The following is a 25,713-nucleotide window of genomic DNA, read 5'->3' as shown; positions in this document are numbered from 1 at the left end:
TTTGAGTGTTGTATTACGCGTCAAAGTACAGAAAATCTATCTTAGTACATTTTAGTATGGACTGGGTCCAATTGGCTTAAGAAAAGAATTAGTGCTCGATAGTTTAAAATTTTTTTGTTTAGAAATAATGTCCATTTTAGCGACCATCGGTAAAGTTTTTATTATTCTTTTTATACGGTTCTTGGCGTTTATATGGTTTTTATACGTTTTTTTATACGTTTATACGGTTTTAATCTCAGATCCACCCATACACCGAGTTAGAATTATATTTGTTACTTATATTTTTACTTAGGGAAGGATCTAAACTTACTTTAAAAACAGGAAAGTTGTCCTTTTTCAACATTTTTAATCTGAAAACCCGAAATACACCGAATTTCAAAGATTGAATTCGGTAGATGGATAGAATTTGATATAGGCCTATTAAAACTGTAGGAAAGCAGAAAAATAGCATAGCGAAACAAGCAAAGGGAAAATAAACCTTAAGTGTATGAGCTTGTCTAGCAAGACCGTATCCAGGGGGGGGGGGGTGTTCAACTGCTTCCCCTGAAATGTTTGTCTGATTCGTAAAAACATAAAAAAAGGAATATAAGCTAAATTTTGATGCGTTTTTAAAGTTTTGCAACCTCTTAATGAGAGATTTGGCAAGGTGTTAATGGGTTTTTTCTACAAGTGTGTCCACAACCCTCCCACCGATGAGCATACTCTTCTTGTGCCGTGGTTTGGCAAAATAAGCTTGGTTTTTATACGGTTCCTCTTCTTTCAGTTTAAGGATTCATCAATTTTGGCTCTTACTTAAAAATAAGCTTATTAAATGCATAAATACGGGTAATAATAGCTGAAGTAGCAGAAAAACAAAATAAAGCATGTTTTTTTTCATTTGGTTCCCTGTTTTAACTAATTTATATGTAGAAATCTTAAGTGTTTTTGAAAATTCGACGGAAATTATTTGTGCCAAATTCAAAGCTTTTTTTTCGGAGAAGAAAGTGCAATACTGCAAGTACAATCTTCTGAGTAGGTGCCTGGTTTGCCTTCCTGCTCAACAGTTGCCACATTTATTCTTCTGTGATCTTGCATTTCATACAAATATACTTCACTTTTTTTTTGGACCAAAGTTTTTTTTTTAATTAATTGCAGAAAAAAAGGACCGAGAAATGAAGATTTATCAGTTTATTACTTTCCTTTGTTGTAAATATATATCAATGTTATACTAATAAAAAAGGCATAAAAGATACAAGTGGCTATGAAATGGGGTTATTCCAACTACTCACCTTCATCTATGCACGTTAAGTTGTCATGTTGTAGAGCTGAGCCACTGGGGCAAACACAAACGGTGCTAGGTAAGTTATTCTTTATGGGCTGAGGCACACAAAAATGGGAACATCTGCCGTTCAAAGGCTGACATAAATTTGGACCAATTGGCTGACGATATTGGTGATAAACATGTATAGCCATGGGATTTTGAAGAGTCTAAAATAAGATAAATAAAAAAAAACAAAATACAGGGACGGTGTAATAATTACGTCAAACTAGTTATCACAAAAGACGATATTAACATTATATATTAAGCTAACTTATATGTTAAGCTAATACATACTAAATTAACGGAACACCAACACAAAAGAAGAAAGCCCCCCCCCAAAAAAAATTAAGAAAACTTGGACGAACTAAAAAAAGGGAGAACGCGCAACAGCTTCTCCTTCCCTACAATCGAATCTCCTGGAAATAAAAAAACTGGTCTGATGCCAGGATGGTCAATTTCAATGCATCCAAAACTAATAAGCTACTCATCACCCAATCAAATGTCTCGCATCAACGTCGCAACTTTGTCTTCAAGAGCAAAGCTTTGAATTAAGTGGACAAACTTCGTTTCTTGGGAATTCATATCTCTTCAAGCTTCTCGTAGGGTGCACATCTCGAAATGCTTCGGTTCAATTGCGCGGAAAAAATCGGGGTGATTCTTCGTTCTAAGGATATGTTATCATACAGCAAGCTTACACCTATTTATAAGTCATGTAACAGGCCTTTGCCGAAAATGGCTGTATGTTTTTCACGCAGGGGCTCCTAAAACTCAACTGGCACCGCTCCAGACGACAAGGGTTGAAGCGGAGCTGTAGCACCAATCAGGTAACTTCGCAACCTCTTAATGAGAGATTTGGCAAGGTGTTAATGGTTTTTTTCTACATGTGTGTCCACAACCCTCCCACCGATGAGCATACTCTTCTTGTGCCGTGGTTTGGCATAATAAGGCGGCAAAATGAGGTCGGGTTACCTACACGAAAAGCCATCCCTGATTCTTCCGTCCGAATAGTTAGCATTCTATAAACCCGTATCGAAAGATTAATCTTTCAAAAAACTAAAATAAATATATTTTCCCAATAGCCTCTGAGGAAAAATCGTGAGGGGTTTAACCACAAGACATTAAAGATACAGTGGCAAAGACGTTTTTGAGAAACTGGACCTTTCTAGTCTCTCATTCAGAGAAGAGTCATTGAGTGGGAACTAAAGAAGTAAGATCACGTCTCAGGCTCTACTTGTCTCAACGAATTTGGATTGGGGACCCAATTCAGTTATGAAAATAACAAGGGAAAAACTGAAAATACTGACATTTTTACGAATACATAAAGTGTTCATCCTTCCATGTGAATTTGGATGAACCCATCTACCTCTGAAAAGATATAAGTTTAACTGTGAGTTCAAAGATGGATCTTCGTCTTTTGTTGCATGTTCGTGCTCTTAGTCATCTACCAGTCTTCCCAAAATCAAAGATATCCCTTCATAGATACAGATAGATACATAGGGGTGAATCTTATAAATGGTAAATCTAGTAATTTCAGTTGTTATGCGTCCGTATTCTAGGCCATCTTTCATTTCCTCCACAAACAAAAACATAATATTGATCGAATTTTGCTGTTTTTATTTTGTTTGGTGCTTTATATGTATATAACACACACACACACACACATAAATATATATATACATATATATATATATATATATATATATATATATATATATATATATATATATATATATATATATATATATATATATATATGTATATGTATATATATATATATATATATATATATATATATATATATATATATATATATATATATATATATATATATATATATATATATATATATATATATTATTGGGATGTAAAGTACGGGGTCACCACTTATTGGTGCAAAAATGGCGCAAAAAGGGTGTTATGCCACTTTTTGGACCTTTAACTTTTGCCTCGGCTTGTCTTTTGTCATTAAGAAAGACATGTCTCCGAACCTCCAAAATATATATATATATATATATATATATATATATATATATATATATATATATATATATATATATATATATATATATATATATATATATATATATATATATATATATATATATATATATATATATTAGTACCGGGAGCAAGGCGGCTTCGCCGTCGGGCCCCGACACTCGGCACGCGGCAGGCTTCTATATATAGATTCTCACTGTCGCTTGTCTTCTAAACGCAGACAATTTGAAAACTTTTTTGATGTCATGACGTCCAAATGGACCTTAAATTGGAAGTGGTGCCCTTGTAAAATTACTTTTTTTTATTGGACCTTTAACTTTTGCCTTGGCTTGTCTTTTGTCATTATGATAGAAATGTCACCGAACCTTTGTTTCTTATAATTGTTCAGGTGGTGGGACAAAAACTTTGTCCCACCACCCCTAACGTAGTCTAAAGTAGTGTAATTTACTTAATCAACGCAAGATTGCTTTAATTAAACTTGCTCCTACCGCAAGGTTATCGGATCAACCCCTTTTGTCCCCCCCCCCCTAAAAAAATCATGGATCCACCCCTGGGCATGGTAGGCATTGATGACCTTATCAATGTAGAAATCCGAAACCCAATCATCATCGCTATCATTTTCCATTTGTTTGGTTTGTTTTACCTCGGCTTATCTTTCGTCATTATGAAATACATATCGCCAAACCTTTGTTTTTTCAACTGCGGTATGGTAGGCATTCATGACATTATCCATGTCAAAATCCTGAACCCAATCACCCTCGGTATCATCTTTAATTATGATACGTTTAAATTATTAATGCCCTGGTGGATTTTGATTGACTTGCACACATGTTTGGTATTGCATGTCTTCTAACCACGCGTTTCTTTGCTCTTCATTTTCATTTTCGACTTGCTCACATGCTCGGTGTCACATGTCTTCTAACCGGGTGTCTGCTCATTTTCATTTTTGACAAGCCACCACTGTTCTTCTAGCTGCGTGTGTATTTGCTCTTCGTTTTCATGTTTGACTCACTCACTTGCTCGGTGTCGTATGTCTTCTCACCGCGTATGTCTTTGCTGTTCATTTTTATTTTCAACACGCTCTAGTTGCCGTTTTCGCACATCTTCTAACCGCGCGTGTCTTTGCTGTTCATTTTGATTTTCGACACGTTTTTGGATTTTGATTACTTCAGATACTTTAGCAATGGCCTTTTCTTTAGCTGCCCGTATTGATGTTGTCGAAACTGATGGTCCAGGTTGTCGATTTTTACAATAAGTAATGCTTCACTTTTTTACACGTGTTTTAAGAAAAAAAAAACATGAAAAAAATATTTCTTTGTTTTTTTTTTTCCAAAACGCAATAAGGACAATTTGTCAAAACAGGACGAAGGCAGTTGAAAGGGGCCAGAGAGAGGGAAGTTTTTTAATTCGAATTAGTGAGACATTGCAATACAGTGCTCAAAGTTTACTTAAAGAAAATGAATTTACAGAATAATAATAAAAAAAGCCACGGTGGAAATCATACATCTTTTGTGAAATATTTGGTTACTAATTTTTCCTTTTAGAATCCTACAACTTCGGACATTAACTTCAAATTTATAATATTCCAATAAAAAAACCAAAACCAACAATATATAAGAACAACGCATTTAATCAAACATCCCTTGTTCCGAAATGGGTCATTTGCGATATACGAAACCCTTGCTCATGAGGCTACATGGGTTTTATTGCCTTCGAAGTCAAATTATTATGAATTTTCCGACCGTTCTGACTGAATTAGGATCCAATGCCACAGGGGGGGGGGCTGGAGTAATACCTGGGAGACAAATGAAATTAAAAGGGCTATCACCTACCCTCGATCGTTTCTTTTTAATTTAAAAAGGGCATTAGGTCTCAAAATATGTGGTCAAATGAGCCTACTCCCTCTTCAACTTTCTGAACAGATATTTTGTATAATAAAGCCCGAATAAAAAATAAAAAGCGAGAACACATTGCTGTGTACCAAGTGTAATCTATCACTTTGACTATGATTCGGATTCAGACATTAGATCGAATCGAGCAATTTTCTTGTACAAGTGGAAGGTGTTACTAATCGCCTTCAAACACTTTCTGCTTCAATCACGTATATAATAAAAAAAAACCTCATGAAACTTCAAAATAAAATAAACAACCTCAAGAAAACCAAAGTTCAATAACACCACCCCCCCCCCCCAAAAAAAAAAACAACAACAGACAAATCAATGCAGCATAAAATAACAACTTAAGTCGTTGGAGAAATCAAGGACAACGACTTGACTGCCCCCAGTGGAGAAATAAAACATAACGTAGATCATAATTTCCCGTTCATTACTTTTTAATTAAAGCTAGCAAACCGTTATTGCGACCTTTAGAGCCAGAATCGTACACACAAACAATAAAGAAAACGATATTTTCAGCTTGAGGACCTTTTTCCAGTTTCAATTAATTTTAGATCATCAAAATGAGATTAAAAGGCTGAATTTGTTTTGTTCAAGAGAGCAGTGATAATTTATGGATAATATACCTATTTTTCCTTTTCTCTTCCTAATAGCTTCTAGAAGTTAGATTCCCTTACAAGAGTCTTAATTAGAAAGACGTTTAAAATTCTAAGACTTTCTTAATTAAAGATAAATATATAGCATGGATACTTAAGAAGAATCCGAAAGTATGTGGCCGACTTACATGAAAAAAAACTGAATCATTCATCATCAAAATGAGTCTAAGCTCGAATATTTCCAGTCTTTTTTCTCTTGTATATAACTCCCAGACAATTAAAGAAAGGCGGAGCATTGAAAAGGACAAAACAACCAATTTTATTAATAAAACAATGACAACCGACATGTAAGTGCTTCCTATGCAAAAACGTCAAATCACTTATAAATCAATAGCTGGGATACTTCACAAGGAATATATCAACTAACTTATTCGTCATTTTCTCTTACAAGTAACTCCTAGAGATTAAAATCTCAAAGAAAATCCTTAATTAAGTCTTAGATAAAATACATATAAAATTGTTTCCCTCTGTCATAATTAGGCATAGATATTTAAAGAAGATTAAGAATTGAAAAATATGTGACTGACTAAGCTAAAGACCTCAAGCAGTGAGAAAGAAATATTTTTATAATTAGTCCACATAATAAAAACTTCTACGTTCTTAAGATTTTCTAAGCTTTTGTCGGTTTTCAACATAAAGGTACTACCAGAATATTGCTTGTCAGTTGACTATAACCTGAACCTACAGATACTATAAGAGATGCAATAGATACTAACAGGCACAGGCATCAAAGATACTAAACATACTTAAGGTGATAATACTAAATACTAAAGATACGGAAACTAGACCAGACACTACAGAAAAAACAAGTAGATAAATAGCCATCAGGTATCTAACAAGAATGGAGGTAATCAACAGTGGTTTGAAGAAGCATAAAAAAAGAAAAGAAAATAGGGAGGCTTGCCTGTTTCAAAGGCCTTCGGCTTTGCTGGTGTTATGGAAGAGAGTAAACGCAAGGAGCTCACCAAAACACTACTGTCTCTAGTGCATAAAAATAAAGAAAAAATTATGGTTTTCAAGCGGTGAATCTCAGCAGCAGTTCAATTAGAAACAGGGGGCTACTCCTTGAGACAGATTTTTGAAAAATGAAGCTTAGACTATGTAGAGTGAAGCCAAAAGGGACCTTTGAAATATTGTTGATGTGTGGTTTCTTAGCCATATCAACACAATTAATTTATTCTGACTCAGTGAAGTTTTGGGCACATGGAAATAAAACTGTGTGATGAAAATTTGAAGAATAATAGTACAAGGGCTTGAAAAGTTAAGAGGAAAGCTTTATGCTCACATTGGTCCGTATAATACAAAGGTTTCGTATTATTTTAAGAGATTCATAGGACAACCTGAAGCAAACCTGCACGACAACAATTCAGTTAAAAGGAGGTTGTTAGTCTTTGCCCTGAATGTAAACACATCAACCTGAATATAACAACATCAAAGACAATCTCAATTTACTTGTGTTTATCATGTGATTGTGTTTACTTGAGGTTGTGTTTATCATTGCCGGCACAGAAACAAAAATCAAGCTTAGTTCTACATGGAGGGAAACAAAATAGAATTTTTTAAATACAATTAATTCCTGCTGTTTCTCGACCATATTGACACTATCGAAAAAAATTGATTAAGACTTTGTGATTCCTTGGTCACAGTGAAACAAAAGTTAGATGATCGAAATTTCAGAAACAGTATTAGAAGAACCCGAGAAGCTAAGAACAAAAAACTAATTGTGTTTTCAGTAGCCGTAAAACAAACATTTGTCCTTCTTTTTTTTTAATTCATAGGATATATTAATTTAGCCAAGGGGAAATAGTTAATCGTTGCTCACTATATTAACACTCATCACACTGAATATCACAATATCGAACTACTTCAATGTATTATGATTTTGTGAAGCATTGCCCATAGATACAAAAACATCATAGCTAACACGTGGCTAACTTATTAGTCAGAAACAGTGCGATATTCTAGCTGTACTACACATTTGCGTTGGCAACTGCCTGCGTGGAATCTCACCAGGATTGGGCTTCTAGAGTTTCCTGGTCACATGATAACATATCAAAAGATATTAAAATATTTGTGAAGAGAGGTCAAAATTTAGTAAGTAAAAAATTGTGGAACATGTCTTTCCAAAAAGTAATGTTAAGTTTCAACCTGATATGTGCGGTATTTCTCACCAATATAAATGTCATACCAGGATGAGGCATTGTAATAACCGTGATTTCAAAAAAGACCGCCAAAAGATCAGGTCGTAATAAAGCAAGGAATTATGGTTAAATAAAGTACAAAAGTTTTTTATATCACGAAAAAAAAAACAACGTGGGTATTGGACACTTCTAAGGTGAAATGTACCCTCCTCCCTAAGAAGAACTAAAAAACAAAATACAAGGATAAAAAGAATGTTTCAAACTGCAATTATTTCAAATTAAGTTACGTCAAACTAAGTCAATTTGCATCTTTTTCTAAATAGATATGACACTTTCTGAAAACGAAACAGCTGAGCAAGAACTTATTTTTACGGAAATCAAGCACAACTCTGGAGGATGAAAATAATATTTCGTTATAGACATAAATACAGTGCATTACAGTTATTTTTCAGCTCCCTGCTTTGAAAAATAAGCTTGCCTTAATCTTACCTTATTAGAAGCAGAAATTATTCTTATCACTGAAATAAAATATTGAATTTTAATGATGGTTTTACTAAAATGGCAAGAATGAAAATTTTACTGTCGAAAAGGCTAGAATCACAGCATTTTATGACCGACAAGCTATTTTAAAAATTGCCTTTTATATTTTCCAATCCTTAGGAATCATGGAGATGACACCATTACTGACAGAGAGACTAGGTGAATAAACTACTTGATAACTTTTTATGCTCTTTATAAATATAATAATCATTTGAATCGCAAATTCACCCCCCCCCCCCCCTTGGCTCATACATAACCCTAATCGATACATTCCTGTGTTGTTTTGCATCTGCCGATGCTTTGTATTTTTTGTGAAAGGGTTCCTTAATCCTTCAAGACCATTAGACCTATATCTGATAGTAAGAGAATTGCAGATCTGTTGGATATTGAATATTATTTTAAAATGATTTATGAATGCAGATAACAATGGAAGTAAACATGATACCGAGATTAATAGAAACATGCACCGTGTTACAAAGTAAGACTTTTTTGTTTATATGTTCTTTTTCATAGTTTTGTACCAACCCATATCCTAGAACCTATATTGGACCATCAGGAGGAGGGAGGTTGCATTTGCAAGTGAAACATTTATTACGTCTAGGCATCGAAGTGTGCGTTCACCTTTCCCTGTACCAGTAAAAGAATCATGTATATCTTTACCCACTCATCTTTTCCAATGAACCTTTTCTTAGTACTTCACAAATGCTCTTTAATATTTCATTTTCAATTCAAACCTTAGCCAGAAACGGGACAAGTGTACCAAGAAGCTAAATGTGTCATTGCACGCGAGCATATGGTTAAAATTGAAGAGAATTGATCCGTGGCGATTTTTCTCAGGGAACTTCAAAACGTTTTTTTTTTTTCAACATATAGGATTAAAATTCTTCAAGTGATTCTCAGACATGCTGGGTGTAATAACCATTTTTTTTCGTTAGGGCTATCGGGGAGCGAGCGTCACTTCCCGGTGAATGCTAGATTTGAGTCATTGAATGAAATTTTGTTCACAATTAAAAATGTGTATAAAATGTCCTATTTAGGGCAATAGGGACATATAGAATAAATGCGTATTTGATGTACATAAGATGTTTAAAATGCGCATAAAAATTTTGGTCTAAATGACCGATCGGCTGAATTATGAAAATCAAAAGAATTTCTTCCCATTCGCGCAGCTTTCTCTTTTTGTTAATGCAATTTTGTTTTTGGAAAGTTAAAATATAACGTCTCTAGGAAACAGCTTGAAGACTAAACGTATTCAAGAATTTTTGCTACTAAGGTGTTATTGAGTTCCGGATTTTGTCTAAATTTCGTTGCTATTGTTACAAGTTTCAAAGACAACTTGTGAATACTGTAAGTCTCTATTAATCGAAAGTTTACTCTTTTCTTGGAGTCCAGAGTACTGATGTCATTAGTCTTTGAGAAATGTATTTGATTAATGAAATACAAAAGTGGCGGCACCTATGCTTTGAAAATATTGCACACGATTTGATAAAATAACCCAAAACAGGATCACCTCCTGAAAAGACACTCTTCTAGGCCTTGACCAATGCTGCTTGATATCTTTTTGACTCTACCTCTCTTTGCCCCCTTATTCACAGTTGTTACCACAATTGGTAAACAAAGAATGTAAATAAAAGCATTAAAAGGCTTGGATCTAATACAAAGTTTCCTCGAATTACATAAAAACTTAGGGGGAGACTAGCCCCCTATTATACTAATATGCAGGTATTTGGAAATTGTATAGCAACAATATATTCAATAACTTTAAATATGTTTAACAGCACACACACATTTAGAAAAAATATTTCTCTGTGTATCACTTTTTATAACTACTGTTTTATTTTCGTCGTGACATCACGACCTAAATCTGAAAGCCCATTACAGTTCAGTATTATTGGCCAAGACCAGAAGTCTGTGGCAGTGCACACCGATGAGCTGAATTCCCCACTCCGAGTTTCTTTAGAGCAGGAATTAACTGTTAATCAGTCCAACCCCCTCCCCTTATGTTTAGCAATCCTACAAATTTCCTTATATGGGTCATTGCTGCCCCCCGATGACGAATTTAAGCCTTACTTCTACCGATTTGAAACTAATTTGAAAGAAAAGTTTAATGAAAGAAAGGGGAGCATATTCGATTTGCAAAATTTTTCAAGCGAGTGGAAATATGGTTTTAAAACTTTAGCCCTGACTAGGATTTTAATTTGATAGTTAAGACGTGTAATAGTGGTTCAAATCGAAAAGAATTAATGAAATGTTAATACACGCCTGCAGGAGCGAATGGATTCTTAGGGTCAGGTCCGAAATCTCTTAATCTTAATGATTCTTCCCACAATTTCTTAAATTTTCCATATATTTCGCATATTAGAAAAAAAAAGAACAGCCCACCAACTTGGAAAAAATTCCTACGCATATGACTCTCTGATATAATTAAATAAAAAAAACAAGTTTTTTTAACTGAAAGTAAGGAACGACGTTAAAACTTAAAACGAACAGAAATTACTCCGTATATGAAGGGGGCTGTCCCCTCCTCAACGCCTCGCTCTTTACGCTAAAGTTTTTTTATTTTTTAAACAAATATAGGTGTTATAACTTCAAACATTTGAGTTAATAGCTAGGCGGTGAGGCGGGGCGAGCCCCCGGCCTATACGGACTACTTTCTGTTCGTGTTATGTTTTAACGTCGTTCCTTACTTTCAGTTAAAAAACTTGTTTTTTTTATTTAATTTTTGAACGTTTTTGAATTAATGCAGGTTTTGATTTTGGCTCACCGTACATGAATAATTAAAACAAAATTTGCATATTATATTTGGTTAAATGGCTTTCTCGAAACTTGTTTAATTTTATTTACGAACGTTTTTATTAGTAATAAATATACGTAACTTAGAATTAACTTACGTAACGAACTTCTATATTCATAAATTTTTAACACGTATATTAGGGGATTCGCCCCCTAGTCAATACCCTGCTCTTTAAACTATAGTTCGAATTTTTTTTCCAGTTCTTTAAAAATGACCTCTTAATCACAATCAGTTGATCAGTTGAAAAACTTGTTTTTTTTTTTTATTTAATTCCTGATTTTTTTTTAATAATGCTGGGAAATCCGGCGCCCCCTTCATATCAATGTCCCTTCCCCCGTGAAAACTTCCTTCATGGAAAGATCCTTCAATACCTCCCCCGCCCCTCTCCTTCCCCCACCTCCCAGAAAAAAACAACTCAGCAAAATTAATTAAGAAAACAACAAAAAAAAAATATAATATAAAAAATATTAAATTTAATAAAAATAATAACACACCCTGGAGCCTGTGGGGGATTAAATCATCCTAAAAGTCATATTTTATAATATTTTCGACCATGCTGAACAAAATAGCTATCTCAAAATTTTGATCGGGTGACTTTGGAAAAAAATGAGCGTGAGAGGGGGCCTAGTTGCCCTCCACTTTTTTGGGTCACTTAAAAAAGGCACTAGAACTTTTAATTTCCGTTCAAATGAGCCCTCCCTCGATATTCTAGGACCACTGGATCAATACGATCACCCCTGGGGGAAAAAAAAAACAACAAACAAACAAACAAATAAACACGCATCCGTGATCTTTCTTCTGGCAAAAAATTCAAAATTCCACATTTTTGTAGATGGGAGCTTGAAACCTCTACAGTAGGGTTCTCTGATACGCTGAATATGATGGTGTGATTTTCATTAAGGTTCTATAACTTTTAGGGGTCTTTCCCCCTTTTTTCGAAAATCAGCCAAATTTTCTCAGGCACGTAACTTTTGATGGGTAAGATTAAACTTAATGAAATTTATATATTTGAAATCAGAATTAAAATCTGATTCTTTTGATGTATCTATTGGTATCAAAATCCCGTTTTTTAGAGTTTCGGTTACCATTGAGCCGGGTCGCTCCTTACTTACAGTTCGTTACCACGAACTGTTTGATTAGTAGAGAAAGTCAAAAGATTCATAAATCGTTATAAGAAAAAACACGAAGTTGGAATTTTTTGTAAAGAAGAATAGTAATTTTTTCCAAGGGAGAGAAAAATTTAATTCTACATCACAAGATGTCCTGTGTTTTTTTCCTTTTTGAATTGCTTCAAAGAAATAAAAATCTTCAAAGAAGCCTTTTCTAAAAGTAGATTAAATAGCATTTGCATTGTAAATTCCTTCAAAAGAAAGAGAAAAGAATACTTAATATATGTTTTAAGAGAGAATAGCGGAGAGAGTAACTAAAGTAAAGAATTTATAGCTTCCAGCATTTGCTTTAAAAAGACAAAAGATAAAAGGATCAAAATCCTCCAGAGCCATTGCTGGCTCATAGGGCGTTTCAGTTAATGGGTCTTTTTTTTTAACAGGGACAGGTAGTAAGCTTGTTACCCAACCTTGCTGGGTAACAAGGGTAACTGGTAACCGGACCCCTAACCGTGGGCCCTGTATTACCAAGCAGAGCATCAATCCACTTTGATACAACATATTTTTTTGCATTGAAAAACGAGTTAATATTATCAGCCAAATGCAAATAATTGTGGCAACTGTTGGAATTTTAAAATTTGAATCAAACTGTTGGTGGCAACGAACTGTAAGTAAGGAGCGACCTGGCTCAATAGTAACCAAAACTCTAAAAACAGAATTTTGATACCAATAGATATACCAAAAGAATCGGATTTTTATGGTGATTTTAAATATATAAGTTCCATCAAGTTCAGTCTTACCCATCAACAGTTACGAGCCTGAGAAAATTTGCCTTATTTTCGAAGAAGGGGGAAAACACCCCCTAAAAGTCATAGAATCTTAACAAAAATTACAAAATCAGATTCAGCGTATCGTAGAACTGTACTGTAGAGGTTTCAAGCTCCTATCTGCAAAAATGTGGAATTTTGTATTTTTGCCAGAAGAAAGATCATGGATGCGTGTTCATTTGTTTTTTTGTTTGATTTTTTTTTTTCAGAGGTATCCTATCGATATAGTGGTCCTAGAATGTCGCGAGAGGGCTCATTCGAACGGAAATTAAAAGTTTTAGTGCCCTTTTTAAGTGACATAAAAAAAATTGGAGGGCAACTGAAACCCCTCCCACGCTAATTTTTCCAAAAGTCACCGGATCAAATTCTGAGATAGCCATTTTGTTCAATATAGTCGAATAATCTAATAACTATGTCTCTGAGGACGACTTAATCCCTTACAGCCCCGGGGAATGGCTGCAAGTTACAAACTTTGCCCATTGTTTCCATATAGTATTGGTTATTAGGAAGTTTACAGACGTTTTCAGGGAGGATTTTTTCTGGTGGGAGGGCTCGAAGGGAGGGGGTTATGTGGGAAGATCTTTCCATGGAGGAATTTTTCATGGGGAAATAGAATTTTTTATGAAGGGGGCATCGTTTTTCTCAGCATTATTTAAAAAACTATCAAAAATTAAATAAAAAAGCAAGTTTTTTTCAACCGAAAGTAAGGAGTAAAATCATAATTTAAAATTAACGGATCTTATTACGTGTATGAGGGGGTTCATCCACTAGTCAATACCCCGCTCTTTACGCTAAAGTATTTTTAGTACTTTCAAACGATTTATTCCAATTAAACGGCCTTTGTGATTCAGGCGTCATTCTTAAATAATTGGAACAAAATTCGAACTTCAGCGTAAAGAGCGAGGTATTGACGAGGGGGAAAACCCCCTCATATACGTGAAGGTTTCTGTTCGTTTTAAGTTTTAATGTTACTCCTTACTTTCAATTGAAAAAACTTGTTTTTTATTTATTTAATACTTCTCAAAAACGTTCTAGTATAGGTCACAAGAACTATCGTTTAGGCTTGAAGAAAACTTTTGTTATCTACCCTTTAAGCGACATGTAAGAAAATATTGTCAAGTGAGGATTACAAAGTGAACATTGCGCTTTATCTTCGTTCTCAAAACGAAAGAGCATATCTTATTGTTTTTTCAAAAGTAGTTGGAAAACTCAAAAGCAACACAATTTGGACAATTAATTATATTTGCCATTGATAAGACATATTAAAATATAGGCCACTAAATCCTTTCAGAAAATTATTTGCGTCAGCAGTAAAAGAGCGATAATGTACAACTATATCGTCAAATCCAAAAAGCAAGGGCTTACATCAAATTTATTTTGAAAAGAAGTTGGAAAGTTAGAAAGAGCCCTCTAGAGCCGTGAATCCCAACGTGGGGTGTAGGCCACATCAGTGGGGCATGCCAGCACTTTGGTGGGTCAAGGGCAGGACATGGTCAAGGACATTTGGCAAGGGCATTTGGTGGGTCAAGGGCAGGGCAGCACGCTCTGGCTGACTATACTTTGGAGCCTTAATTTTGAAAAAATACGTTTTTCATGTGAATAGCCTCACATTCAAATTCACTTAAAGATAAAAAAAATAACCATAATAATAATGCAATAACGCCATGCATTGTATAGAAGGTATTTTATACAGACGATATTTTTCATTAGCATAAAAACTGTTTAGAGGACGACCTGAAAAACACCAAATTAATGGCTTTTTTAAGCTTCCTTCAGGCGAATACATCTAAATTTTGAATGAAAAAATTTAAATATCATGAGGATCAGGATTTTAGAAATACTTAGGTGAGGCATGGCCCAAAATCGGTTGGAAACCACTCATCTAGAGGGTCTTTATTTATATTAAAGTAAAAGGGCATAATATCAAACAGTTCGTGGTAACGAACTGTAAGTAAGGAGCGACCCGGCTCAATGGTAACCGAAACTCTAGAAAACGGGCTTTTGATACCAATAGATATATCGAAAGAATCAGATTTCAATGCTGATTTCAAATATATGACTTTCATCAAGTTTAGTGCAACCAATCAGAAATTACGCGCCTGAGAACATAAGCCTTATTTTTAAAGAAGGAAGAAAACAGTCTCTACAAGCCATTGAACCTTAACCAAAGTAGCACCTCCGGATACGCTGAATCTGTTCAGCGTATCAGAGAACTCTACTACAGAGGTTTCAATCTCCTATCTGAAAAAACTTGGAATTATGCATTTTTTGCCAGAAGAAAGATCACGGATGCGTGTTTTTTTGTTTTGTTTTTTCTTTTTTTTTCAGGGGTGATCGTATCGACCCAGTAGTCCTAGAATATCGCGAGATGGTTCATTGGAACGGAAAATAAAATCTCTAATGCCATTTTTAATTGACCAAAAAAAATGGAGGGAAACTAGGCCCCCTCCCACGCTCATTTTTTTCCCAAAGTCACCCGATCAAAATTTTGAGATAGCCATTTTGTTCAGCATGGTCGAAAATATGATAAAAATGTCTTTTAGGATAACTTGGTCCCCCAAAGTCCCCAGGGGGAGGGCTGAAAGTTATGAACTTTACTCAATTTTAACATATAGTATTGGTTATTGGGAAGTATACAGACCTTTTCAGAGGCGATTTTTTCTGGTAGGTGGGGGAAGGAGAGGGTCGGGGGCTATATGGAAGGATCTTTCCATGAAGGAAGTTTTCATGGGGGAAGGGAAATTGCCATGAAGGGGGCGCCGGACTTGCCAGCATTATTTATTTGTTATTGGGAAGTATATAACCATTTTCAGGAAGGATTTCTTCTGGAGGGGGGGGGGGGGCTAGAGGAGGGGGTTACTCTGGAGAATATTTCCGTGGAGGATGTTTCTTTGGGGTAAGGGACATTTCTATGAAGGGGACGCCGGATTTCCAAGCATTATTTAAGAAACGATCAGAAATTAAATAAAAAAAAAAACAAGTTTTTTCAACTGAAATGTAAGAAGGAATATTAGAACTTAAAACGAACAGAAATTATAACGTATGTGAGGGGGTTCTCCCCCAAGTCAATACCTCACTCTTTACGCTACAGTTTTTTTTTAGTGCTTTCAAAAGAGCGATCTATTCTAATTAAACGGCCTTTGTGATTCAGGGGTTTGTTAATCAAATTTTTTTTTAACTTTTAACGTAAAGAGCGTGGTATTGACTAAGGGGGGAACCCCTTCATATAAGTAATAACATATACGTAATAAAAAAACAATAAAAAAACAAGCGATACGGCTCAATAGTAATCGAAACTTTTAAAAACGAAATTTTGATGTCAATAAATGTATCAAAAGAATGTGTTTATAATGCTGATCCTAAATATATAAATTTTATTAAGTTTAGTATTACTTATCAAAGGCTACGAGCCTGAGAAAATTTACTCGATTTTTTAAAGAGGAAACATCCTTGTAGGGGAAACATCCCCTACAAGTGAAAGAATTTTAATGAAAATCACACCGTCAGATTCAGCGTATCAGAAAACCCTATTACATAGGTTTCAAGCTCATATCTGCAAAAATCTGCAACTTTGTATTTTTTGCCAGAAGAAAAATATACGAATATTGAAGTTAGTTACGTAAGTTAATTTGTAAAGACACTCATTTAGCAAAATAAAAGTAAAATTTTTATGCAAATGAAAGGTGAATTAATTAAAAAACGATCAGAAATTAAAAAAAAACAAGTTATTTAAAACTGAAAGTAAGGAGCTACATTAAAACTTAAAACGAACTGAAACTATTCCCTATATGAAAGGGACTGTCCCCTCCTCAACGCCTCGCTCTTTACGCTAAAGTTTGACTCTGTCTCACAACTTTATTTTTTTAAACAATAAAAAACTTTAGCGTAAAGAGTGAGGCGTTTAGGAGGGGAAAGCCCATTTCATATACGAAATAATTTTTTTCCGTTTTAAGTTTTAATGTCGCTCCTAACTTTCAGTTTAAAAAAATTGTTTTTTTTTATTTAATATAGGAGAAGGGGTGATACGCCGTGATTTAGATTTTTTAAATTTAAAATTAAGAACTTTTTTAATATAAATTCGCGAGAAAAAAAATTACAAATAGCCTAAATCCTCATTTTCACTGTTCCGTGAAATTATGAGGCATGTCCTTTTTACTTGGGCAGTATATTCCGACTAAGTCTCAGTTTTAAAGTCGTCTAGGTATCGTATCAACCTCAACATCTTCAGAGATGTGCTCTTCTTGAGCTCCAAATACATAAGAATAGCACAAATAGTCTTAAATGCCCTAATTTCTTTTGAGTACTTTGCATTGCTTCAACCTCTCTTTTCTTAATAATATGATATCGGCTGCAATTATTTATGACCTTATATTTGGGGACCATTCATGAGAATATTTCTTAGTGGAAGTGTTCATTCTTACTAGTATTTTCTAACCGTTTATTCAACTCCTTTCCCACTTCAAAGATAGACTCTCCAGTCCACCTATTTTGTTACGACTCTTATTGAGAAGATGAATAGCCATAATTATCCCATGCAGTTACAACCATGATCACCATGAAGAAGTAACTTTCAGTAATGTAGAATCGATGGTATATCATACATGTACAACGTATAAACAAGCAAGCTCTAATGACACGGAAAAAAAAAACTTTTCTAGAGTTAGGGCCATTCCCAAAGGAATTCGTTCTAAGCGGAAAAAGCTGACAGAGCAATAAATGTTTCTAAGACACTAAGATTTCTCCCAAAAAATGTCTCTTCTAAGTGGATAGGTTGCTACACATTTTTTAGGTTTACTGCATGAGAAATCATGGATTAAATACGACACCCTGAGCTTTGCTTATTTTCGCGATACTGCAGGAATGTAGCATCGTCAAAAATTAATTTTGTAGCAATATTTTTGCCCTTGGGATCTCTTTCCCATCAGATTCTACTGTATTAATCAGATTCAAGTTTGAAAATTCAAATATCAGATTCAAAATTTGCCGATTACACAAGATTATTTCTGGTAGTGGCAACGAGGGGGAGGGGTATAGTATAAAATCACAAAATAAGCACATTATATATTATGATATATCTCATACCAGAGGCACCTGGGCCCTAAAAAAAGACAACAAAGCGAAAAAAAACACTCACAAAACAACGAAACAACAGCCCCGTCTCCATTAAAATGTGCCTATCATTATTAAAATTATCTTCGCTTACTCTGCCACCATTCTTCAAAATCTTTCTCTGGAATGCTTTTCCATACGGACACTTCCTCGCACTCTTAATATTCAACTGACAATCGTTCTTCAAATTTTCACTCATTCTTTCCCTTGTACTTCAATCCCAAAACCTCTTCCTTCAAGTCATTTTTATAATTTTCCATAAAGCGCTGTAGATTCACATTATCCCCACACATCAGACAAAAATAAGGACTACTTCGTGACCTGAACCTCCTTAAATAATTCCCCTTTTTTTCTCCAAGTGGCACAAAATTCCACTGGCGGCAATAACGCAATTAATACACTCCTAGTAAAGCCTGAAGGTAATACTCCTCTCTCCATTTCTGCTTGACCTTTACATAAAAAGTGAGATATTTTGGTTGCATACAATTGCATTTTTATTAGGCATGAAAAGGTAAATGCTGGGAATATTGTCAATGTAATTTGAGAGACACTGGTAAGACGGTCTATCACTCATTACACAAGTTTGTATAAAAAAACATGGGTTCACACACCAAGACTCAGTTTTCAAAACTTTCTATTTGCTCTTTTACTGGATGAAAAGAAAAATAGAAAGTTTGAAGCGTTGGAATTTTTGTTAGACTCTGTCAAATATTTAAAGTCTAGTATTAACACACCAAGACAGTTGCACACAACAGTTATCCAGTAACCAAGTCAAATTAAAGCTTGATAATTACAGCACGAACAAGATTAATTAATCTCAAACAGCAGCTAATTATATAAAAACTGGCAGCAAGTTTTGTCGGACGAAAGGCATTAAAAAGAAAAGAAGTAAAAGTGTATACTCGTAAGAGGATTGGAGGGAAATGGTTGCCCCTTCCAATATACAAATTTTGACAGTTTTTTAGCTAGTAATAAATAAACAAATAAAATTAATCGGCAAATTAAACTATTATCCCCTTAATCCATACTCCCCCCCCCATAAAAAAAGAAAATTTCCCTGAAACTTTAAACTTGATTCTTCTTCCGTGACCCAAAATATGGTTGACTTACCAGAAGTCCTTATTAAATTCATTACATTCTTAATTAAACCTACTAATTGTATAATGAGAAATATTCACTGTATAGAAAGGATTCAGGTACCCATCGTAAAACGTCACACGATTATTTTCAAAGATAAGGGTTATCAACATATCCAATTATATAGGTAAATATTCAGCAAAACTAAGTGTAAATGGCCTAAGATTAAATCTTCATTCTACACTTCAAGAAAACAGGGCTATCGAATAGGGAAGGGAAGAAGGCAATTGCCCCCAACCTGATTTTGAAAAATACCCTATTTGTGAATTTTCATTTCTTAAAAATGATAAAAAACACCCCCCTTTCTTTTTTTTTATCTTCATAAAAAATGAAAAATTATAAATTCGCACCCCCAGTAAGTAACAAGTCAGGAAAATAAAAGATAGCAAAACAGAGTTGAGAAGTTTCGAACATATAATGTTTAATTAGCATTTTTAGACGTTTAAAAAATCGTGTATTTTACATTATTATTTAACCGATATTTTGATTACAAAAAAGGAAACAGAAGATACAAAACTTGACTTTAGAGAACTAAAACATGCCAAAATTATAGAAAAATACCAAGACACAGAGATCGAGCAAATTCTAATTCAACAAAACTCACTGCCATCTAACCTCGAATTGAAAACTAGGCCACAATATGCTTTGCAATTTTTCAAAGTCTTTTTGTCATTTCGTTAAGTGGTTTTGCTATGGGAGAGTTTCTTTATTTTAACCGTATGTTTTACTGAGTGTTTTACATTTATTTTTAGCAGCATTTTGAAAGACTCATTTTCAATAATCAAACTATAATCATATTTAAACAAGAATCGGAATTGGTATATTTAGAGACCTGTATTCGCAGAGTATTGGTTCTTCCGTCACCCTTTCTCATCCAACGTCACCGAACATCGTCATTGGGCAAAATTTCTCTTATCTGATATTTTAGAGTGGAATTGAATTAAAAAAACCACCAATTAATAATGAAGCAAAACTGGTAATATAATAATAATAATAATAATCTGTATTTAAAAGCCAATTAAAGCCATATACAAAAAGACAAATACTAAAGAAAAATTAAACTTCATTTGACATCCTTCCCATCAATACAAAATTTCCTACTGCCACAATACAACGGGGAGTCCTAGACCTCATTAACTCGCAAAGCAGCCTATCTTCCCCCTCCTGGATAATTAATCCCCTTAAATGAGAGAGTTGCTTACACCGGAGGAGGAAATGGCCCAACCCATAATCATTTTCCCCACATCTCAAGCAACTACACCCAGCCTCCGGACCTTCCCTCATTTTCCTTGCAACCTTATCATAAATTGGAAGACAATTTGATGGAATCTGAATCCAAATCCTCAGATATTTAATGGGCAATCCCAGCTTGAAATAAAACTCCTGACCAAAATTCTTTTTTACTTCTCTATACGAAGTAAGACTCGGAGATTTGTCCACAGCTGCTTGCCATAGTTGCACTTCTTGGTCTTCAAGTCTTGCACTAAATTCCTTGAAGAACTTTTCATGATCTTCTATATAGTTGGCTAAAATCCAGGGCAAAATGTCAGCAATTTAAGAAGCACGCTTCACATTCATTTACTAAAAACCCAGGCATCAACTCAAAGGAGACAACCAGTTAGTTTTGAAATCCCGCTGACTTGCAGTAAATAACAATTGAAACAATTAACATTACTTAAAAAACATAGACCGCTTGTCTTCTATTATTAACTAAAAAATAGTTGTTTTTTTACTTATTAAATAAAAAAAAGTTTTTTAACTGAAAGTAAGGAGCACCATTAAAACTTAAAACGAACAGAAATTATTCCGTATATGAAAGGGGCGGTCCCCTCCTCAACGCCTCGCTCTTTACGCTAAATTTTGTTATGTTTAAAAAATAAAGTTTTGAGAAAGAGTCAAACTTTAGCGTAAAGAGCGAGGCGTTGAGGGGGGGACAGCCCCTTTCATATGCGGAATAATTTCTGTTCGTTTTAAGTTTTAATGGCGCACCTTACTTTCAGTAAAAAAAACTTGTTTTTTTATTTAATTTCTGAAAGTTTTTGAATTAATGCAGGTTTTGATTTTGGCTCACCGTACATGAATAATTAAAACAAAATTTGCATATTGATTTTACTTTTTTTGGCTAAATGGCTTTCTCGAAAGTTGTTTAATTTTACTTACGAACGTTTTATTAGTAATAAATTTACGTAACTTACCAATTAACTTACATAAGAAGCTTCTATATTCGTATATTTTTATTACGTATATTAGGGGGTTCAAAGGCCGTTAATTAGAATAAATAACTTACGAAAGTACTAAAAAAAAAAAAATTAGCGTAAAGAGCGAGTTATTGACTAGGGGGCGAGCCCAATCATATACGTAATAGTTTATATTCGTTTTAAGTTTTGATATTGAAAGGTTTTCAGTTGAAAACTTGTTTTTTTTATATTTGATTTCTGATCGTTTTTTAAATAATGCTGGGAAATCCGGCGCCCCCTTCATAGCAATGTCCTTTCCCCCACGGAAAGATTCTCCCACGTAACCCCTGCCCCTCCCCACTACCAGAAACAATCCCCCCAGCAAACGTCTGTATACTTCCCAATAATCAATACTAAATGTAAACATTTGGCAAAGTTCATAACTTGCAGCCCTTCCCCCGGGGACTGTGGGGGATTAAGTCATCCTCAAAGACATAGTTATTAGATTTTATTAGATCAGATTTTTCGACATGCTGAATAAAATGGCTATATCAAAATTTTGATTGGGTGACTTCGGGAAAAAATGAGCATGAGAGGGGGCCTAGTTGCCCTCCTTTTTTTTGGTCACTTAAAAAGGGCACTAGAACTTTTAATTTCCGTTTGAATGAGCCCTCCCGCGATATTCTAGGACCACTGGATCAATACGATCAACCCTGGGGGAAAAAAGACAAATAAACACGCATCCGTGATCTTTCTTCTGGCCAAAAATACAATTCCACATTTTTGCTGATAGGAGCTTGAAACCTCTACAGTTGGGTTTTCTGATACGTTGAATCTGATGGTGTGATTTTCGTTAAAATTCTATGACTTTTAGGGAGTGACTTCCCCCTTCTTCGGAAATAAGGCAAATTTTCTCAGGTGCCTAACTTTTGATGGGTAAAACTAAACTTGATAAAACTTATATATTTGAAATCAGCATAAAAATCTGATTCTTTTGACGTACCTATAGGTATCAAAATTCCGTTTTTTAGAGTTTCGGTTACTATTGAGCCGGGTCGCTCCTTACGTCGATACGATCTATTGGGCCGATTCGTTACCACGACCTGTTTGATAGGTGAAGAACAAATAAAAATCTGAAATTAACAAATATTACTTCGTAGTAGAAGGGTGATCAGGACGTATACTTCATAAAGGATTCCGGATTAACTCCCATAATCTGTTTCTAAATGCTAGATAACTTTTTTTCTATCACCATGGAAATTTTTTTTTCTATTTCACATGATTTTCAATAGAAACAACATCATCAGCATCAACATTTTTTTTTCAAGACCACAAGGAAAGAAATTAGTGAAAATAAAACGCAATAAGAATCAATAAAAAGGAGACATAATAAAAGATGAAAACAAATCAAGTTAGGTTGTAGTGTATAGTGCATTTACATGAACCTTTCTGCATCATATAGTACAATTCACTAAAATAAAAGAGCAATGCGTCATTTCTTCCCTGTCTAATATCTATATTAATAAAATAACACAACAGGTAACGCGATTTTTGAGTCATTGACGCATTCCGGGCCAATTGAAATACATAAATACGACTAACAAAACGTAGTCAATATATTAACAGGAAAAGGGATTAATGGTGAAGCTAGTATTTTCTTGCCTTGACGAATCAAATTAATTTATAAAAGAAAAAAAACTTTCTGATTTCTATCCTGAATTCTAATCTATTTCTGATTTCTATTCCGTCTCAGGTTTTTGGCATTATGTCTTTGTGTTGTATTGGCATTATGTCCAGTTTGATGTGCGAATAGTCCTGGTGATCATTGTTTTTTATGATTTTTGAGTATTTATTTGGAATAATATAGAATATTACAATATTTACTAAACCTTCTCTTAAAGCATCTAAGCGAAAGTTCTTTGGGATAGCTTCCAGTCATTCCACATGGTGACTGCACGTCAATGAAAGCTCTCATTTAGGTAATCCTTGCAGGAAGTTTCTTACTGTAGGTAGTCTTCAGAACCAGCACAATGGCGAGTACATTTCTTTGGCTTAATTACAAAACAACATTACTGTGTTAATTGGCGAAAAACTTGCATATTATCTAACAGTTTTTTTTGTGTGTTTTTTTTTACCATAGCATTTGATTGACAAAGATCCATCGTGGATTTCTTTGCACGGGTCTCCATCACAGGTTGTGTGGCCAAAAAGACACAATTATTCACACTAGCCGACAAACTATAATCGAGTGACCGTCGTTCCTTTTGATGTTTTTTTTTTTTTTTTAGAGTGATCATATTTTTATTTTATTTTCTCGTTGGTTGACAACAAACTATTTTCTTTCTTTTTTTGAATTTGCATTAAGTCATATGCTTCTAATGCAAGCTACATGTTTAGGATGTAGACAGGTGACTGACACGCTTCATGTGACTGCTAGTTTTCAAAAATTCAGAAACAGTATTTTCGTGGGGTCTTCGAAAACATTAAAAGTAGGGTTTTTCAAACTCCCCAGAATTCCGATTCCTCAGTACTTCAGGATAATAGGAAAGATCCATAGGAGTTCCTTGAGACAAAATGAGATTACTTCATGTCCTATTTATTCATTTATTTAAATAGCTATCGCGACACTAAAACACGAATACAAATTATGCTGCTTGCACACAACCTGACCAAAAACAGGTCAGGTTGTGTTTTGACAGGTTGTGTTTGTCACATGTAATACGATGGAACAGATATAGAGTATATTGTGTAGAGGTTTCCGCAAGGATAAAAGGAGTTGAGAGACATTTTAGACCTTTTCTAAAAATGGCATTTCTATGAAGTTACACTAACTTTTAAAGTGAATTATATCTTGATTTTAATCATTGATACTATTTTCACTCTTCACATTTTATTGTTTATTAGCATTATACATTTATTAATAAAAAAACAAATTGAATTTATTATTAAAATAACTATAAAAAATTTACCACTAACTTCTAACTTAATTAAATTTGCATTATTGCTGCTAAGGATTGTCACGGATGATAACAATATTAATAAAACAGGTCAAAGTGCTACTTACGAAATGTGATTCAACGACAGGTTTGGCATCCTTCCCAGTGAACTTGTTTGCTTTCATTATCGTGTGAAGAGTCCAGTCTGACCAATAAAGCGTATCTTCGAAAGTTGTAATACTAAACGGATGCCCTACTATGTCCTTCCTATTTCGGATTATCTAGGGGGAGAATAAAAGAGCTTACATAGACAAGCCACATACTCTGCACAGTGATGTCCGTTAGTTATCAAGACACCTCATTTGCATTAGACGAATAAATGATATTTACGTATTGTTTTATTGTTATTAATATTACAATAGCACATATATGAGAAAAATATAGGATGTGAAGAATCCTTATTTCAGAAATATCATTAAGACCAAATAGCCGACAGAAAACGAATTAGCCTTATTTAATGAATATGCTCCTACTTTATACAAAAGAAGATTTTTTTTTTAATTCAAGACAGAATAAAAATAAATTTAAATAATAAAAATAAAATAAATAAAAATAAATAAAATAAAAATGATAGTAATTAAAATGAAATTTAAAATTGAAAAAAAGATAATTTGATATCTCAAACTCTGGAATTTTATTACTGTGGTTATTTTTAGGTTTTTTGACACTAGAAGAATAAATCAAAATAGGTAGCACTAACTTTAAATCCCTTAACTTCTCCCCTTAAAACCAATAACTCTTAGCTCGAAGTCCCGCCTGGGATTCTGGGCGCAACTATGAATTTGCTTCTGCGCTTGCTCTTTTGTAATAGTTGTTTTTGGTGATTTTTTCCTCTGGTGTTTTCCTCCGGCCGAAAGCATCGAATCAGGAGATCGGTACCTGCGCAACGCAGATCATTGGTCAACATACAAAAAAGTAAGTTTTGTCTTAGAGGAGGTTATAAAAGAAGAAGAAATCCATCAAAGCATAAAATAGTACTCCATTACCAAACTAGTACTCTTCAATATTATCAAATACTAATAATTATCTAAAATATT

General features: G+C 34.2%; 1 protein-coding gene across 1 annotated transcript in view; it reads right to left on the bottom strand.

The window, feature by feature from the left end:
* Positions 1-25,713, bottom strand: part of LOC148956676 (uncharacterized) — a 275,875-nt gene that overhangs the window by 7,194 nt on the left and 242,968 nt on the right. The window contains exons 16-17 of the mRNA XM_089091698.1: positions 24,745-24,897; positions 1,269-1,467 (exon numbers count right to left, since the gene is read on the bottom strand). Coding sequence (XP_088947824.1) covers positions 1,269-1,467; positions 24,745-24,897 — 352 coding nt within the window. The remainder of the gene's footprint in view (positions 1-1,268; positions 1,468-24,744; positions 24,898-25,713) is intronic.

This window comes from Artemia sp. Qi Xiang Cuo, chromosome 1 (assembly GCF_049724085.1).
Source record: "Artemia sp. Qi Xiang Cuo chromosome 1, ASM4972408v1, whole genome shotgun sequence".
Lineage (NCBI taxonomy): Eukaryota > Metazoa > Arthropoda > Branchiopoda > Anostraca > Artemiidae > Artemia > Artemia sp. Qi Xiang Cuo.
The sequence above is the reverse complement of the archived record's forward strand: the minus strand, read 5'-3'. Positions and strand labels throughout refer to the sequence as shown.